The sequence below is a fragment of the Grammomys surdaster genome, unplaced genomic scaffold (assembly GCF_004785775.1).
Source record: "Grammomys surdaster isolate TR1022 unplaced genomic scaffold, NIH_TR_1.0 1036, whole genome shotgun sequence".
NCBI lineage: Eukaryota > Metazoa > Chordata > Mammalia > Rodentia > Muridae > Grammomys > Grammomys surdaster.
In genome coordinates this window covers 2,916,387-2,935,502 of record NW_021605455.1, presented here as the reverse complement: position 1 = coordinate 2,935,502, position 19,116 = coordinate 2,916,387, and the positions used below count along the sequence as shown (strand labels likewise).

General features: G+C 46.2%; 1 protein-coding gene across 2 annotated transcripts in view; it reads left to right on the top strand.

Moving 5' to 3' along the window:
• Slc14a1 (solute carrier family 14 member 1 (Kidd blood group)) overlaps positions 1-19,116 on the top strand; it is a 39,352-nt gene that overhangs the window by 3,834 nt on the left and 16,402 nt on the right. The window contains exon 1 of one of the 2 annotated variants that reach the window (XM_028783207.1): positions 16,593-16,987. The exons of the other annotated variant lie outside the window; for it this stretch is intronic. Within the exon in view, the coding sequence (XP_028639040.1) occupies positions 16,841-16,987 (147 nt within the window). The 5' untranslated portion in view covers positions 16,593-16,840. Of the gene's footprint in view, positions 1-16,592; positions 16,988-19,116 lie in introns of those variants that run through there. 2 annotated transcript variants of the gene reach the window in all.

The window sequence follows — 19,116 nt, the reverse complement described above, 5'->3', positions numbered from 1 at the left end:
TCACACAGTCTCACATGTCATGTCAACCCATCACACAGTCTCACATGCCTACCATGAGACTGAGAAAGAAGCAAGTTATGATCTGAACTCAGACAACCTATAACAAAGGCTTCTACTTTATTTTGTTTTTTATATTTTTTAAAGTATGATATGTATCCAGAAAAGTGAAACAATTGTAAGTGGAGCATTTTGACAATAAATTCCCCATAAATGACCACGCCCTTGTAACTACCACCCAGGCTGAGGAACAGACTATATAACCAGGCAGATGTCCCTCAACAACTGTACTTACGACTGTGTTTCTATTTAAACTTGTGATGGAAAAAATGAACTATGAAATTTCAAATATGTGAGTAGACATATCAGAGCCGGCGGAAGGAAAAATGTTCTGCTTACCAGAGGGGAATGGCTATGCTTGGAGGACACTGTGTTAATGGGAACATCCCAGCAGGGGCTCATGGGAATGAGACTGAAACCAACTACGAATGGTTGCCTGCCTGCCAATTCTTGCTGGTCTGTGAGCTAGAGACCCCACAGGTGCTGTCTCTCTGGTGTCATTGAGGTGTCCATCCCATTTGTCTTAATCGGGGTTTCTATTCCTGCACAAAACATCATGACCAAGAAGCAGGTTGGGGAAGAAAGGGCTTATTCAGCTTACACTTCCACATTGCTGTTCATCACCAAAGGAAGTCAGGATAAGAACCCAAACAGGGCAAGAATCTGGAGGCAGGAGCTGATGCAGAGGCTATGAGGGGGTGCTGATTACTGGCTTGTTCCCTGTGGCTTGTTCAGCCTGCTTTCTTATAGAACCCAAAACTACCAGCCCAGGGATGGCACCACCCACAATGGGCCCTCCCATCCTTGATCACTAATTGATAAAATGCCTTACAGCTGGATCTCATGGAGGCATTTCCTCAAGGGGGGCTCCTTTCTCTGCGATAACTCCAGCTTGTGTCAAGTTGACACACACAACCAGCCAGTACACCATTTAAAGCCAAAAAACGCTAAGGCAACATAGAATTATCCTAATTCTCATGTTACTATGCTAAGAAGTCCTAGTGCCAGGACTTCTGTCATCTAACATCTTCCTAGAAGGGACAGCACAGGCGTAGGTAGGGCTGGGGACAGTTGTCCTGGAGCATCCCCCTCCAGGGAACTTGACGCTTCCATGGAAAGTTTCATTGAGAAATCATGAAAATTAGGGATAGTAGAGTAGGGTAGAGGCCAGGCCCTGAGCACAAGCCAAGGCCAGGGTAGCTTTTCATCAACAGCAAATTACCTGCTGTAAGGAACCATAAGGAAATGGTTGATCCCAGAGGTATCAGAACATGTCACTTGGCCACACTACTTTAAGACCTGTAGAGGGAGATCACCTTGGGACAGGGTTTGAAGCAACTCTGCTCACCCCGTGGTGGCCAGGAAGCAGAGACAGGAGGAAGAGAAGGGGCAAGTTCACAACAGCCTCTTTCAGAGCAGGCCCTCAATAACCTAACTTCTTTCTCTTAGGCCCTACTCGATAAGTTTCACACCTTGTGATAGCACCATGGCTTCATCACCAAGCCTTCTGGGCCTTTGGGGCGCATTCAGAGTGCAAACTACAGCCTTGGGCTTCTTCCATTCCAGTCGCCCAATCAGCTTCTTTGCCTTTCTTACCCTTCCATGCATGATGTTGGGCAATCTGGAGGAGGAGTGCAGGGAAGCAGGAGGAGAGGTGTTTCTTCTGCATTTCTGAGATGCCTCGATGCTGTGCTGGGGCTACATAGTTCTGGTATTTTCCATTAGAGGAAATGTACGGTGTCTGTTGTTGGCACAACATCTCAGCCGCACAGGTGTTTAGGATGATGCCCTGACCTTCTGACCTGGCATGCTTACAAGCAAAGCACAGAGCTTCCCAAAGCTACAGGATGAGCCCACATTGCTGTTGGGGCATGTACATCCTCTTAATCCCATGTGCTTTAGGGAGGAGTGCAGGGTAGCTTACTGCCCAACACTCCTTGGGCTGACCTTCAAGGCCTTTTAGTGGGGCTAGCCAAGCTGGCCAGGAACCTTGCCTGTTCAGAGCAATATGGTCAGAGATACCCTGGACATGAAAGACTGAGGTATGCCCTGGTTCCACTCCTCACTAGTCCTGGACAGTTCACAGGTCAATTGTTCTTGTGTTCTTTATTTCCTTCCATTTGTTTTGTTGAGTCTGGCCTTGAACACTATGTAGAAGAGGCTGATTTTGAACCCCTGGTCCTCCCGCCTCCACCCCCCAAAATGTTGGGATTATAGACATATATTACCATGCCTGGCTTGTTCTCTCCACTTTTAAAATGAGAGGTTATCTTGCCTAGTGTGTGGGGGGCTCTACATTTCATCCTATCACCTCCACAGAAAATAAGTTGGGAAGAGGGACAGTGTCACCTGAAGAAATAAAAGAGCATCTATCCTATTTCCTCACAAGCTCTGTGGTCAGCAGAGTCCCGTTGATGTGTCAGAGGGTGCTGAATGGTCTCTAATGTGATTGGCTTATCCACTCCTTCCTCCTCCCGTTCTCATCTGCTTCTCTGCTGTTCTCACAACACACCCTGCTCCCATCTCTGTGCTCTGCGAACGATCTCCAAAGTTAGTGCGTGCAGCCCTTGAGTCTTACCCAGCCAAAAGCCACATGTCTCTCTAACCACATGCAGAGGTTCCACCTGCCTGTCCAGGCATCTCAAATCAGCACCCCAAAATAGATTCCCAGTAGCATTTACTGTACTCCATTTGTTCCATGTTTTTATAAAGCACAATAGACGTAAACCGAATGCACCCATCACATGCAAACAGCCTAATAAATATCTTTGAACCAACACGCCCAGGGAAGCAGCATCTGAATAAAGAAACAAACATCACTAGCAGCCATGCACCTCTTCCAGTGGGATCTGAGCCTTGACTCAGTGAGTTAACGCCTGGTTCTGACTCTAAGTATTAAGTACAGTCCTACAGTCTCCACTCCCCTCTGCCGCTGGCTGTTTTCATTTAACACTGTGAGGTCCAGTTACAGCACTGAGTGGAGCTGTAAACTTTGGCTACTCTGCTGTCAAATTGCCATTATTTAGCCACGGCATTGTTGAGGGGCATTTAGCTTAACTCCCTTGTGGCTCTTTTTGCACTGGGCATTGCTGTGTATAGACCTGGGACGGGGCCGCCTGACCACAGAACACACAGATGTCCTTTCTAACAGATACTGCCAGCCATTTCCAAAGGCCACCACTTCCTCACCAATATGTGATGCCATTTCGATTCACCCTTCCGGTACCCCATACCTATCGATAGTTCTTTTCCTCCTGAATTATCTCGTGCTTGCAGCCCTTTCCCCTTAAACTGTCTTGCCCTAGGACTGTGGACCACTCCACGTACACACACAGCATCCAACATCACACAGAACTCAACAGCCCCTGGTTCTTTAGATCCAGGCTTGCTCATTTGTCCTGTTTGATGTTCTCCATAAACCTGGTCAGCAATCAAACCAACGCCAACTTTCCTTTCAGGATTCGAGGATTTAATTTTTCTCAGTGCTTTAATGCCTTCTCTGGTAAATCTGGGATGCCATATATTATGTTCTCTATGTTAGCTGTCCTTCAGAACCACCTCCTTCCCAGCCCACAGAAGAGTTAAAGGCGGCAGCAGCTCTGAACACTTGTCCCAACACTCCTGTTTTCACAGAAGCCTCAAGTTGTAAAGAACTTTTTAGAAATCCTAATGACTTGATAAGTAAACGTTTTGTGGCTTTTAAAAATAACCCCTATTTCTTCATTAGTGGTAACCAGGTTTTGATCTGAAGTTGACAGAATTTTGAATGTTAACTGGGTGGGGAAAGAGCCAATAACAGAGAAATTTTAGGCTCCCACTTTCCAAACTGCTTCTCCATGGGAGAAAACTCCTTGGCAGGTACAGCTGCCAAACATCTTCCTCTAAGAGACAATGTTCAAGACTTCCTGTCATTGGAGAAAGCCATGGAAATGGGGGCTTGGGGATAGAGGTGAAGGTGTCAGGGGCAGGGGTGGGGGTGGGAATGGAGGTAGATAAATAGCAAACAAACTTTTCTATTTTCACTACATTTTTGAAGGCAATTCAAACTCTCATACAGTTTGTGCTTGTTCATAATTTATTATAGTTATTACATGAACAGATAAATACGTTGTATAGGGGACACCTAGGCATCAATATTACCAATATTGTGGAATTTAGGAGAGCTTCGATACTTTAATGTCCACCAAGGTACATACTTAGGTCTTTTCTGTTACGATGTAGCATTTTGTTGTGTCTATTTTTAACTTGATGCTGTTACTGGGGATGGGAGGTGGGGTGGGCTGTGTACCTGGTCATGATGTTGTCTCACCTGGCTGGCAGGTGCCTTCTGTAAACACAAAGGGGTGTTGCTTTTCTGTGGACACAGCAGGGACAAGATTCGTGGGCCATGACTCACCCAACACACCCTGCAGATTGATCCCAGGCTGTCAGTGGCCCCGAGTTACCCTGCCTCTCCGGGACTATCATCAGGTCTCCGACCGGAAGCCCCTCTCCCCTCTACTGCCACCTTCATTGAATGTAGCTCAGATGTGAAATCTACATCTTCGGCATCCCTTCACCTGTCCTGGTGTTCCTTGTAAGTCACCCTTTAACCCTAAATCATACCTGCCCACAATCCAGTGCATCGTGGGTGTTATTTTAAAAGAACCTGGCCCGCTTTGCTTTAAGCTGGGAGAACAGGCTCCTTCTTAGACTTAGGATATTATAAATCCTTCTGTGCTAGGATTCGTTCTACATGCAGAACAATCACTGATCATATACCCTTGGCTTTAACACATGTGTAACTGACTCCCCTTGCTGGAGTAGACACAGAGCTATCTTATACACGCCATCTGCCAGAAGCTAGAAGGACAGAAAACTAGGAGAGGACAGATGACAGAAGGGGGCTGCAGTATGGTCTGCTGCTGCTGAGAGAGCTGAGTCCCAGGCACTAAGAGGTGGTGAGCTGTCCAAGGTCATCTGAATTTGAAGCCACAGCTAGGCTACAAAGGGACGAGGGGTAGCTGTGCCCACACTGAGACCTTGAGGACTCCAGGCTGCCTGTGTTTGTTTTGGTCTGTGTTTAGTAGCTGGGATTAAGACTATCTTATATTATCACATTGATCTACACCAAGGAGGCTCAGTAAAGCCATGTTTCCTTTCTACCTGAAGTCCTCAGAGTGGCCTAGGTATTTTGGGCAGTCCTAGAGGCAAGCCAAAGTATAAGCACAGCAGGGAACTGTGAGGCTTGAGTACTGGCTGGGGCATGGCTCCCTAGAGGACATGTCTTTGGTATGATGCTGTAAATCCTTTCTTGGGCCTGTGATTGGGAGAAGTACCCCCTGCGCCCAGGCTTTGCTTCCTCTCAATACCTCACACAATCTCCGCTAGCCCTTCAAATCCCCAGAGTCATTCACCCATATATTCCAGTGACTCAGCAAATACGTTTCTGAGAACGTCAGTAGCAGACACTGAACTCAATAGTAGGACTAAGCAAGAGCTAAGACCAACCCAGACTCTGCCCTCTGGGAGGCGTTCTGGCCAATAGGCCAGTATAATAAAGTAAAATTGTATAACTGTAAATACTGATAAACACCATGACAAAAAGGCAAGATACTCTGAGTGGCTGATGGTTGCAGCTGTAGCCGGCAGGTTCACCTCTGCTCATCAGTCAATCTTAATGGGAGACATTGGCCCACCAGATAGCCCACCCTAGCCCTGGGTGTGAGGGGGCAGCAATCAGGAAGGAAGGTGGTCTTTGCAAAGAGGAATTTAACACATCTATTGCTGTAATGTAGAGCTTCCGGGAATGAGTTCCTTGCAGGAGGAGATTTTAGCTAAAGAAATAATATACTGAATAAGGGTAGAATTTACTGCAAGGACCAAGGATTAAGATACAAATACAAAATTTTGACCAAGCAGTGGAGGCACGTGCTGTTAATCACAGCGCATGTGAGGCAGAGGCAAGCAGATCTCTTGAGTTTGAGTTTAAGACCAGCTTGGTCTACAGAGTGAGTTCTAGGACAACTAGGGGTATTCAGAAAAGGCTTGGCTCAAAAAAATAGATAGATAGATAGATAGATAGATAGATAGATAGATAGATAGATAACAAATAGATAGATAACAAATAGATAATAGATAGATAAGAGATAAATAGGTGGATGGATAGATAGATGATAGACAGACAGACAGACAGACAGACAGACAGACAGACAGACAAAAAACAAAGAAAGAACAGACAAAACTAAGAGTAGAATCCACAGAAACGCTTGGGGGTGCTCTGAGAGCCTCTGGGGGCCTCTATTGCAGTTGCAGGTGTCAGTCCCATGGGCGAGCATGGCACAGAGGCATCCGAACAGACTATAGGAGCTGCTGCCAGGCTCCAGGGCTGCTCCTCTGCGTGTGAGCAGCCGCTTCTGTGACCTGTGGTAATATCTCTTGGTGATTGATAGCCCTGGCGCACACACCAAGCCTAACTAGGCAAGGGCGAGCATGGTGGAGACTTGATGGAGTGTAATGGGATGAGAGGTTGATGGGCTTTGCCTACAGCACCCTTTCACAGGCGTGGCCCAACCAAGAACAAGATGTTCCCGGTGCCAGCTGATATGACTCACGAGGATTCACCAATGTGTCTCTAAACAAGACATTGAAATTTATAAACCACTACCAATCCAGGAGCCTGAATTCACTACCACCTCTATCACCATCGCCACCATCACCACCACCACCAACAACAACACCATCACAAAAACACCTTACCCCCTACCAAGTCTCAAGGAATTGAGATGCCTGACTTTCACAAATACTCACTCAGGTTCCCTGGGAATGTAGCTGAAATGGGGGTTTTGATTTGGAAGGCCTCCTGGGACTGAGAAGATCATTTCCAACAAGTCCCAGGAGCTGCAAAGCTGGTTGATGGTGGACCACACTGTTCGTAGCAAGGATTGTGAAGGGCCTTAATCGGAGTGAATGAAGATAAGCTTCCATCTGTGCTTCGTGGGGAGGGTGGACACTGATCTACCATTTTGTCCTCTCTAGCAGGCCCATGCTGGCCTCTAATTTGTGATCCCCCTGCTTCAGCCTCCCAAGGGTTAGGATCACAAGGTACATGTCATCACACCTGGAGGCAAGCATTCTTCCAAGCCTCAGAATTGATGTTTGAATGGCACGATGGGCAGAAACAGGGAAGACAGAGACAGGGACTGTTTTGAGGAGGAACTAATAAAAGTTACCTTTGCTCAAATGCCTATGTGTGCTTTGGTCTCTTGAATTCTTTGCATTTGGCAGGTTGAGAATCCCCTAATCTCCATTTATTTTATAATAAAATTGAAGTTCATAAACATGAACTAGTTTCCCCTGTTGTTTTATTGTAGGCAGGAATTTGAACCTCTAACTGCGAACCCCCTCCTACCTTCCTATAACCTACTTCCCCAGTGCACCAACTGAGAAATCAGGGTTGGAGAGATTCAGGCCCACGTTCTCACTGTGGTGTGCACACTGGAATCACCAAGACATTTTAAACTCTCATACCTCAAACCAACCACATACGGAGCAGCAAGTTATTAAAGCTCTCTGGGTCATTGCAATGCACAACCGTGCCTGAGAATCACTGATTTAGCCAGGCTGTCCTCTAACAAGTGGGGCAAATGAAATGCCAACTAATGAATTGCCCATTTTGTCAGCATCCAAATTAGTGCATCTCCATGCCTACCCTGGGACTCTGTCCAGTGAACTAGCTAAACAGAGTGATGTTTCGGGGGGAAGCCGAGTGAACGGAGGATGGGGGTGGGGTTACCAAGGGAAACTTTGAAAACAAGGGCTGAAAATTCAAGCCAATATGAGTGACACCGCACATTCAGGAGCTGCTAGATTCAGAGCACTTGAAAAGTTTGCCAATCCCAGATCATTAAAATTAAGAGTGTTCCACTCACCTATGAAACTTCTGGCACTTAGTCCACAGGACACAGTGGGAGATGAGAAACTATAGGAAACAAGAAAGATGGTACTGGACCAGCAGGCTTGCAAGCCAAGCATAGAAGCCACGCTGGGACTGAGCAAAAGAATAAATGGCAAGAAACTTTACCTCATGTGGTGCAACCAAAGCAGGGTGAGAGAAAGCAGCCGCCGCTAGGAACCCATGCTTCAAAGTTTTATTCTTAAGATTGGGATTTTTTTAAATTACAAGATGGACTAGACCAACTATATGAACAGATGAAATAAGGTTTTTGAAGCAGAAGAAAACCTGAGCCTCTTCTTGGGACCTCGGGGCATTGTCTCTTGCATAACTGAGTTGAGAATCTGAGTCTGAAACTATCTTCTCCTACATAAATCACAGGCATGAACTGAGTAGGGCCCTGATTGCCCTGACATGCCCCACAGCTTCCCTCGTGTGACTTCACCCTTCAAAGACTGTCACGAAGGCTGTTTTATAGTGAAGTTTTTCCTGTTTAGATATTTGAGATAAAAAGTTATCAAGAATTTGTTGAGCTTGCATGGTAGCCAAATCACTCTCTAAAATTATAAAAGCCTATGATTCTATAAAAGTGTGAGCTCAAAAGAGATAGCTATATAAATAATGTTGGTTATTCAAAGTTTTCCATTAATATAATAAAATACCTGAGGCTGGGTGTTTTATAAAGACATCAGATCACAAAAAAAAAAAAGTGACCAATCCAAGAACGAATGATAAGATGATTGGTCCAAACCAGAATCATTTGCCTGGAATGTCTGCTCTGGCCTTAATTCTATCCAGCTTTGGCTGATACCAACAGTAAGAAAAAGGAGGAAGAGGAGGAGAAGGAGAAGATGAGGAGGAGGAAGAAGAAGAAGAGGAGAAAGAGGAGGAGGAGGAAGGGAAGTAGAGAGGGAAAGAGGGAGGAGGAAGGGAGGGAGGAATGAAGGAAGGGAGGAAAGAAAGAAAAAAGGAAGGAAGGAAGAGAAAGAAAGAAAGAAAGAAAGAGAGAGAGAGAGAGAGAGAGAGAGAAAGAGAGAGAGAGAGAGAGAAAGAGAGAGAGGGAGGGAAGGAGGGAGGGAGGGAGGAAGGGAGGGAGGGAAGGAGAGAAAGATACTTCCAACAACCATGACAGATCCTTTAGTTCAGGCTGTTCAGGCAGCAAATATTAAACCTACAGCCGTCTGGAATAACTATGAAGAACCCAAGCCAGCAACTGCCTCCCTGGCCTCTGTCTAACCCACACCCTTCCCATATTACCCAGACTCTGGTGAGTGGCCTGCACCCCCGGTACCCAGAGAGTTCCATTTGACTCAGATTTTTCTCTTTCCAAACCAACTGCCAAGTAACACTTCTTCAGCTGGGGACCAATATCCTGTTCAGTATCTCTCATGACAAGGAGCCATCCCAGTGGCTGGTGAATTACCCTCAAGACAGGGCTCTGAGGAGCTATGGGCTGCTACTCTGGTCCTTCTTCTCTCTCCGTCCTAATCTCTCTCTCTCTCTCTCTCTCTCTCTCTCTCTCTCTCTCTCTCTCTGCCTTGTTTAAGATTGAAAACACTCTCTCCCTACCCTTTCCTTTTTGCTCCTCATTAAGAAACAACATTTTAATCCTAGAAAACCAAAAGCAGCAGGACATCGCTAGTTATCATGTCCCCCTTGTCAAAGAAAGCCCAACACCCCTCAAGACACATTTGTGCCTAGGAATTGTGTTGCAGGAAATATCTAATTATCTAAAATGTTAGTGATAGCCCCTTAGGCTTCATACATTTGTACAGTGTATAACCTTTATAGCTTTAATCAAAGCTGCTAGAGACTTACATCGGCTGAGTTGTAATTTAAATGCCGCTTGTGAATGTCTGATAAAACTTGTGGGTGAAACTGAGGCTCCTTATAGTTTGGCTTTGTGCTCATTAGAGCTAACTACTGTACTGCACTGAAGAGAAAAAACCTGCAAATCCACCCATGCCCCTGCTGTCAGCACGCTCCCCTAGCAGGGGCAGGAACAGCCAATGGTAAGCTTCAGTGAGACCTTTGCACTGAACCTGCTGGCCCCAAAGCACCACGTCTAGAGAACACCTTCCACAAAGGGAGTCCACATGGCATTCTGGGTCAGTAATCGATTTAACTCTCAAATGATGCCTTTGTGCCTGACTGTTTACGAAGCCCAAATATCCTTTGATCCAAGCACGCTGCAAAGGAATATTCCACTGCAGTCTTTGTTTCTCTTGCTGTGCAGTGGAGGAGAAAGGAGAAATAATGTCCTTCCCTACCCTTCAGGACAGTGGTGCTCAGTGCTGAGATGCAGCCTGTAAAGGCATCCTCTGCAGAATCTCTCTGTGGCCACTGCCCTTGCTACATACTCGTATTTCCAGAGTTAACTGCCTCTAGAAGGATCGATGTCAAGGAGTGACTGAAAGAAAATAGTGTTGGACTAGTTCTGAGCCCAACGAGTACTTAGAAATATGTATACGCCTATGACATCACAGGCATATCATAGTCCCTGGCTGGCTTTACTTTCTCCCTCTTTCCATTTTGTTACCCAGTCCTTCCCTCCTCTCACATACGATATCTAATGAACTTTCCCAAAATCATTCTGGAAAGAGAGATTCATCATGAGTAAAGAGAACCACTGGATCCTAATCTTACTGTCCAGCCCCTTCCAGCCCGAGTGGGACCGGACAGCATTTGAAAGGTTAGAGTGTTTGAGATAGAATCTCATTGTGTAACCCAGGCTAGCCTCAAACTCACAGTCTTCCTTCCTCATTGTCCCAAGTGCTGTGATTGCAGGAGTGTGGGCCCACGCCCAGGAAGCATTTAGGAGACAATAGCCAGGAAGTATTTAGAAGACATTACCAGAGCAGTTGCGAGACATGTGTATTTTACCTAACCAGCAAGGAATAGGTAGAGGTGGTTTTAAGTTCCTGAGAGTTCAGTGAGAAATTCAAATAGATTTGGGCAGCGTGTGGGCAGGAAGAGACTAGAGAGAACTTTCTGGGGCAGAAACTCCAAGGAAAAAAGAGAACAGAACGGGAGAGCTCCGTGTTGCTTGTGCTTATACAGATGGGCGGAGGGAAGGCTGGTTTGGGAGCCAAGATAGGAGTGGGGCTAAGATGCTGGCTGCAGAGGAGAAGGGGCGGGAAGCCAAGGGAGGCATGGCCAGAACAGCAGTAGGGTGTTAGCACTGATGCTCAGCTACCTGGTTAGTGGCACAGGAAGACATCACAGGAAACACTGAGTTAAAGCATTGAGTTGTGCAATGGGCTGTCTTAAGACACCAGGAATACACTCAGGCTCCCAGCAGCTCCCAGGAGAGAGCTAGCTGTCTCTGATTTTCCAACTGGGGCTCTCCCCAAAGCCACAGCATCTGGAGAGAGCCAACCCTAGTGTCTTGAGAACTTGCAGATGAGACTGTAACAAACTCCAGTTGATGACTACCCAAAAACTTTAGCTTGGGTTTTGTTTGTTTTGTTTTATTTCAGGGGTGTTCTTTGGTTTTTGTTTGAGGTAAAATTTATCTATCTATCTATCTATCTATCTATCTATCTATCTATCTATCTATCTCTAGCTGTCCTAGAACTCACTATATAGACCAGGCTGGCCTTAAAGTCACAGATATCCACCTACCTCTGTTTCCCCAGTGCTGGGATTAAAGGTATGTGCCACCACATCCAGCAACGTCAGAGTTTTTGACATTGCTCTCAGAACTGCACCCAAGTCTGAGATCGAGAGCCAGACAAGAGAGCTATGAGGGATCCTGGAAGCCCAGTCAGTGCTAACAGAGATGGGGAAGACAGATCAGGGTTACGCCAGCCACTGGGGTCAAGACTTCACGGGCATCATCCTTCACCACAATCACTAAAGGACATAAATCACCCATTTCACAGTTCTGAAAGGGTGGCACATCTAAGGTCACATAGGGACAAAACCAGGATTCACACTCCGGTTTGGTTGCCTTGGTTACACATATCCTTTGCGTTGTCTGAGTCAGGGCTGCATTTTGTGACCCGCACTTAAGGTGTGGCTGGCTTTGCAGGTCTGGAGCAGAGGCCAGGGAGGAAGGGATGGTGCAGGGGAAAATGACTCTGTCCAAAAGACCTGAGACATGCTCGACCCACTCACTCCACCTGGTAACAGCCAGAAAGAGAGGCTGCATGGGTGCTGAGGGCCTTGATGGCTCACTCATGAGCAAACACACAGGAGCTGGCAACAGCCGACAGTGCTCACGCAGCTGACGTCCAGACACCAGACAAGTGAACTTCAGCTCTGAGTATTAGTTTCCTCACTTGTAAATCAGGAATAATGACACCATATAGGGTTTGCTTGTTTTCTTTGTATTGTGGGGGGTTCAGCGGTGTTCATTTGGGGATGGGGGGGTGCTTGTTTTTTGCAGTACTGGGACTTAGAGTCTGATAGACGAAAGGAAGCACTCTACCAGTGTACAGCCCGGTACTCCATATAGGGATTTTGAGGTGATTAAATGACTCATACCTGCCAGGTGTTTAACACAATGCTGGCAACCAGAGGAAACTCAACCCTTTTGGGTCATTCTTATCATGCTTATCACTATCATTTATCATTGTTGTTATTAGAAATTGTGGTTCCAGTGCATAATGAACACCAAAAAAGGCTAGAATGTTTCCTTCCCACACCAGCTGCAGGACGCCCAGAAGGGTTCGTTTTCTACTTACTTTACCAGGAAAAAAAAAGGTGCTAGAGATTTGTGGGGATCTCAAAGTTCTCCTAGTGAACCTGGGCCCAACGGTTCTCTCCTGGGATCAGCCCTAGGCGCTGCTGGGGCCCCCTGCAGAGGAGCTCCGTGGTCTGGCTAGTGTCCAGTGGGTGGAGCCAGAGCCCGAGGCCGCCTGAAGGAGGGCCGATAAGGAGAATCCGCTCATCAGCGGGTGTGCAGGGAAAACCTCTGGCAGCAGAGAGGGTTTTTCTAATTTTTTATTCACAGAAGTGCCCCCGACGTTACTATATTTCTAACAGAAAGAAACAAGCCACAAAACTGAAATCGAATAATGGGGAAGAAACTTTTCATGTCAGAGTTTTCTCTGGACGTTTGTCTGCTAACGTTTTAAAGGCAGTGCAGTCCGTCCTGGGGTTTTTGCCTGGAAAGAGGAGCAACCAGGGAAGCATGTATGGTTTTAGTTTTCCTGCGTGGGCAATAGGTAGCTAGTTTCCAGAAATAACTTGTATTCCCCTTGTTCTCCCTCCCTCCCTCCCTCCCTCCCTCTCCCACCACCCTTGGATCTTCCTAGCTTAACACCAGGACAGAAATGTCAACTCCAAGAAACTTCCATGGCAGGAGTAGCCACTTCACTCCACTGTACTTTGTCATTTAAATGACACTCTGCGGATCCTTACAAAGCTTTCCAGAAACAGTTCAAATTGAGGGCAGGAAATGGCATAGAAGAGAAAAGGTGAATTTGAGTTTGGTTAAAGACCCTGAGATGCTGTGGAGACGTGACAAAATGGTTGGTACCATGACAAGAGAGGAGAGAGGAAGGTAGAGACACAGGCACGAGGCACCAATGCCAGGGACCACTCCCATCCTCCACCCCCATCCCCACCCATCCCCCATCTCCCATCCCCCACGGCATTGCTCTGGAGTCAGTGGTTTAAGTGGGTGGAGAAAGCCAGCCGGTTCACAAACCTGAAGAGCAGACTGGGTATAAAAGGGTGAGGTGCCTCTTCTGCACCACCTCTCCTCAGCACTGCGCTTTTTAAGAGAGCCTGGCTGCTGTTTATCGGGTTCTGCCTTCTGCTCGGGAAGCCATCCGGAAAGTAAGTACCATCCTCATTTCTGTTGAATGCCAATTAGTCCTTGTTGAGGGCTGCCTTCCTCCCCTCTAATCTTACTCCCTTTCCTTTCTTTTTAAAGGGATTTGAAACTTCTATGTGTCTGACTCCAGATCCTATACTTTCTATTATTGCTGTGGTTATTGTTATATTGGTACCATGTTTAATGTTACAAGTTAATGGACTTTACTGCGACATTGTATACATGTACACACGATTATGTCTTGATCATGCTAGTCTTCCCTTCTGTCCACTCTCGCCTTCCTGCCTCCAACTCTGCTCTTTTCAATGGTGAAGTGTGTCTCTAATTGTTGGAACTGAATAGCTGGAGATCTGGTAGACTAGAAGAATATTTACCAAAGCCACAGTCCTCTTCCCAGAAGCTTAAAAGTAGTGTCTTTGTTATGATTCCTGGAGAGGGTGGAAGCTGCCCTGGGCTGGTGTGGAAGACTTCCACTGGGTGCCCACTCTATACTAAATGGCCCTGACTAATCAGCACAGTTTCATCAGGACATGCTCTTGAAAAACCAAGCAAAGCTAGCAATGGCATTTATATGACTCACAAGAAAATGTGGGGTACTGGGAACAACCCTTCCCAGTTATGGGCTTAGTGCTCCTGTGTGTATGTGCTGTCCTGCTGAAGGGAGCATGCTTGTGTTCCCATTGGGATCTCTGATCAGTCACAAGTGTAGCCAGAGATTTGGTGGCTTCCTGCAGCATTCTGTCGCTGCCCCGTTCAAGGTTCTGAGGAGTGGTGTCTGCAGCGGAGGGAAGTGTTTTAATCAGGAGGGCAGGAGTACCTGACAGCAGCTCTTTGTTTCTGATAACAGTTCTAAGGAGAACTGAGCAGTTCCTGCCATTGTGATCAAAAATGACCTAAAATAAAGATTAGACAAAGTAGCAAATAAATGTCAGCACAGGAAGTCTTTCTATTATGACAGAACATGAAAATGTTTCAAGGAACCCAGATCTAACACTCAGTGTTATTCGAAGAGATACTCGAGGCGTGGAAAATTGAGGACTTTCAGGTCTCTCCAATTGTGCCTATTACTAATACATGCTACAATACAGTGAGTTTCATTGTGTGTAATAGAATAGGGAAAACAGTCAAAGCAAGACCTTCAGGTTTGTCTCAAATTGAAATACTGAGCACTGCCTCATTTCACTGGCAATCTGGGCTCTAAAACACACTTCCCAGCTCCTGCTGGGAGGCTTTCCATGTACAGCTTCCAGAATATTCTTAGATGCTAACTTGTAGCCACATCAGTAATTCCTGGGAGAGGCTGGCTTTGAGGAATTGCTGGTATTACTTTTAACAGACAGTTACGGATCCCACAGATGACACAGAGCTCTTTCTTTTTTGTTCAACCCCGTAGCCCAGACTTAACTTCAAGGTGACTGTGAATTCAGGCTGCTGCACCCTGCCACTCACTTCAGAACCTTCCATGCAGAAGCTGCTACTGTCATTTGTTCGCTTCGGTAAAATTCTGGATGACAGTAACTTGTCTGGTCCCAAACCAGAAGACAAAGAGGCACAGGACTTAGCACCTGTGTAAGCTGGCTCTGCCTACCTCTGACCTGGTAGACTTCAGAAGCACCAGAGAGCCTCAGTTTTCTATAACATGAAAGTTTCAACCATGTGGTCTCCAACCCCCACCTTGCTTGCCTATTTGTCTATTTCTGTCTCTGAAAATATATTGATGCTGAGTTTGTGGTGATGGCTCTGTGGGCAGTATGTGCGGAGGAAAGCAGACAGAGAAGAGTGAAGCAGCAGGAACTTGCCTGAGGAGCGGGACCCCTCCCCTTTTGTTAAGTGAAATTTTCCTTTCCTTTTGCCTTCAATCTTTTTTTCTTTTATTTGTCTTCCTTTCTTGCCCCTCCCCTGCCTTTAACATAGTATAAGATCCTTGCCATGGGGCTGCTTGCTCTTCTTTCTGACCAACAAAAATTGCTCATTTTGCAAACACCAGAAACATCAGTTTGGTCTACAACTAGCCAGAAAGCTTACCATGAGTGTATACACACACAGACACACACACTTTTGTGTATGTCAGAAATATTTTCTACATCTGTGTATTCTTCACGTTGCTTTGGTAAAGTTTTCAGGTTTCGCTCCCAGTCAGCAGAAAAATGCGAAAATAAAGAGAAAGAGACAAATCCCACACATAGAACATTCTAGAACCATTGGAATAGCTCTATTGAAAATTGGAATGAAGACCTATTTTACAAATGCAATGAAAAGGAAAGAAGAGGAGGAAGGAAGGAGAATGAGAGGGAAAAGGGGGAAACAAGGAAATTATTAAAATCTGACACTTTTTTTTTTTTTTTTTTAGTTTTTTGAGACAGGGTTTCTCTGTGTAGTTCTGGCTGTCCTGGAATTCACTCTGTAGACCAGGCTGGCCTCGAACTCAGAAATCTGCCTGCCTCTGCCTCCCAAGTGCTGGGATAAAATCTGACACTCTTATTAGATTTAACTCAGAATTGTTTCTTGTTAACAAACTGATATTCAGTATTCTATAATTATCAAATTCTTATTATAAAAGAAATCGCATTTGTCAGTATTCCAGAATGAGCTTTGCCGTGCACAGAAAGTGTCTCTGGTATCTGACCACAGGAAGCAGAAGCCAGGGGCTCCTTTTTCTCCTGTTTCATAAGAAACAAGGCTGAGACACTGTTTGCCTCAGAGCTGGTCCCCGGCACAGAGTACAACAGCTTGCCCAAGTGCTTCAGAGCCTGAAGCCACCGTCCCTCTCTGCAGCAGGACTCAGATGGGCCGCCCTCCTGCCAGTCAAACATAGAGCGTGAGACCCACTCTCGTTTGTCCTCTGTTCAGCACGGGCTGTCACTATTTCTTGAGTAATGTAAAATGAGTTTCATCTCATAGTCAGCATCCTCCTTCCTCCCTCCCACTGCAAGCTGCTCTAGGGGCTCAGGACAGAGAGCATCGTCCCTTAGCAGAAACTGAGAGAGGGCCTGTCCCTCTCCCCCAGTCTGGCTTTTCCTGTGCTCCCCAGAGCCAGGACACCTGCTGACTCACATCTCGGGAAGATGAATGGACAGTCTTTGATTGGTGGCACTGATGACGCCCATCACGGTCCTCTTTGGATAGATCCTTTTGGAAATAGAGGCGGTAAGGCAGCACCAGGAGGCTTCAGACGGCTAAGCTTGGTCCTGGCACACAGGTGGCAAGAACAGGTAGGCTCCCTTCCAGCAGCTTGTTCCTTGGGGAACCTGAGAGACTGCTCCCAGCTTGGTGTCTTTTTGGAGGAGAGGCTTGGGCATGGGTGGTCAGCCAACTCTACTGAGAATAGTGCTGTGGCCTGAACTACTCCCGTAGGCTTAGAGACTGCACTACTGAGCTAGGGCAGTTGCCAAATCTTAGAAATAAAACAAAGAAGCACAAGTCAGGAGCTTTACAGTTCTCCTGCTTCTCTTAGATGAAAACTCTTCTGCTGCTGCCCTCTCTGTTCCATGGTCTTTTCAGCAGAGTATGAGCATCAGCTAGAAGGATCCTCTCCTGGGCGCTGCATCCAAGTTCCAAACAGAGACACAGACTACCTAGCATGATAACATTCTAGAGTGAACTAGATTTAAACTACTGATTTCTCCTAACCAGTTCTCAGGCTGGAGTTCTGGAACAGGGTCAGTGATCGCAGGACATACAGGAAGATCAGCAGCTCAGAAATAATGGCTCCTGAGGACTCAGGGACATAGCCCTGTCTGCTCAGTCAGGGGGTGCCACTCTCTGAGGTGTGGGGTAGTGGGAAACTATATAACAGCCATGTAGTACATCCCAACACAGGAATGTTGGAGACACGGATGTAGATTGGACAAAAATCGTTTAGTCTTAACTTGGGGTGACTCCATGGGGACACAGGCCATTCAGGTTCCCAGTCATGTCTGGCCAGTTATACTATCAGGTTTCGAATCTCTGGGGCGATGTGGTATTCGAAACTCTCGAAAATAAATAAATACAGGCTGGAAGTTTTGAGAGCATGCACTTGTGTATTCTGGAGTTGATTTCTGTGGCAGGTGGAAATTGCCACTTTCAGGGGTCAATAGGTTCAGTTACGGCGACTTGGGACACCTGTCCTTGGAGCTTCTCCTTGTCATGTCCTAGACTCAAAGCTGATGCCTCTTGTAACTTGGTATGGCTTTGAGAAAGGGTCACTGTCACCAAGACAGGGGTTAACCAGACATGTTTTCAGTGACGAGTTCTAAAGAGAGAGTGGTCTGAAAGAAACAGTAGCTACTGCTTAGATAAAAGAAAAGTTTTATTCTTATTTATTTATATGTATTTTATGAAATGGAAATAAATTTTTCATAAGTGCTGCGTTACTTAAACAGACCTGTGGATTTTTAAGAACAGAGAAGAGCGAACTGTGTTCTATGAACTTGGCTCAGGTTTCTGTGTCTCCTGGAGTTTTCAGTGTCAAAAATTTCCAATACAAAAGATTCACTGATAGACTCACAAATGCCAGATAGAACGTTGCCAGGACAGAATGACCTTGGTGTGGAATGCCTTGTAGAAATAGCTCCAACTTCGTAGGATGATTAATGGTGTGCCATTGTTTAAAAAACAGGAAGATAGACAGGCGTGGCTGTACATACCCATAATCCCAGCACTCGGGTGGCAGAGGCAGGAGAAACAGCAAGTTCAAGGCCAGCCTAAGCTATAGTGAAAACTAAAATTGTTATATAGTAGTAAGTCGGTGATAAAACATTGATTTCTGTACTGGCGTTAACATAAGTCAAAAACTAGAATCCAGTGTTTTTGAAAGACATAATTTTAAACCGAGCGGTGAGGGGCACACCCCTTTAATTCCAGGACTCAGGAGGCATAGGCAGGTGGAATGTCTGTGAGTTCAAGGCCAGCCTGAGCTACAAAGTAAGTTTCAGGACAGGCAGGGCTGTTGCTAGCTAGCTCTTGGATGTAGTAAACACTGAACACTGGAGGAACTCTGTCGGTGGCCTTGCAGTGAGGAGAGATGAGCTGGCTTATGTGTGCAGCTCTGGGCATCTCCTTGGTCTTGCCTTTTGTGGCTGTGGCTTCTACATGTTTCCCACTGAAGCCTTCAAAGGCTGATGATGGAGCTGCCCTGCTTCCTTCTTACCTGTCTGTATTCTGTGCCTTTTCCTACATCCTGGGTGGCTTGGCTGTTGTCCTTCTCCAAGTGTCTGACTCTAGGAGTGTGTCATTGGTAGCCCTTACATCTGTGGTTGACACCATGAAGCCTTCACGTTATGTCACAGGGTACCAAATTCAATGATATTAATTTGCTCCTGTTACATACCTAACATAAGAATTAGCCAGCCCTGTAGTC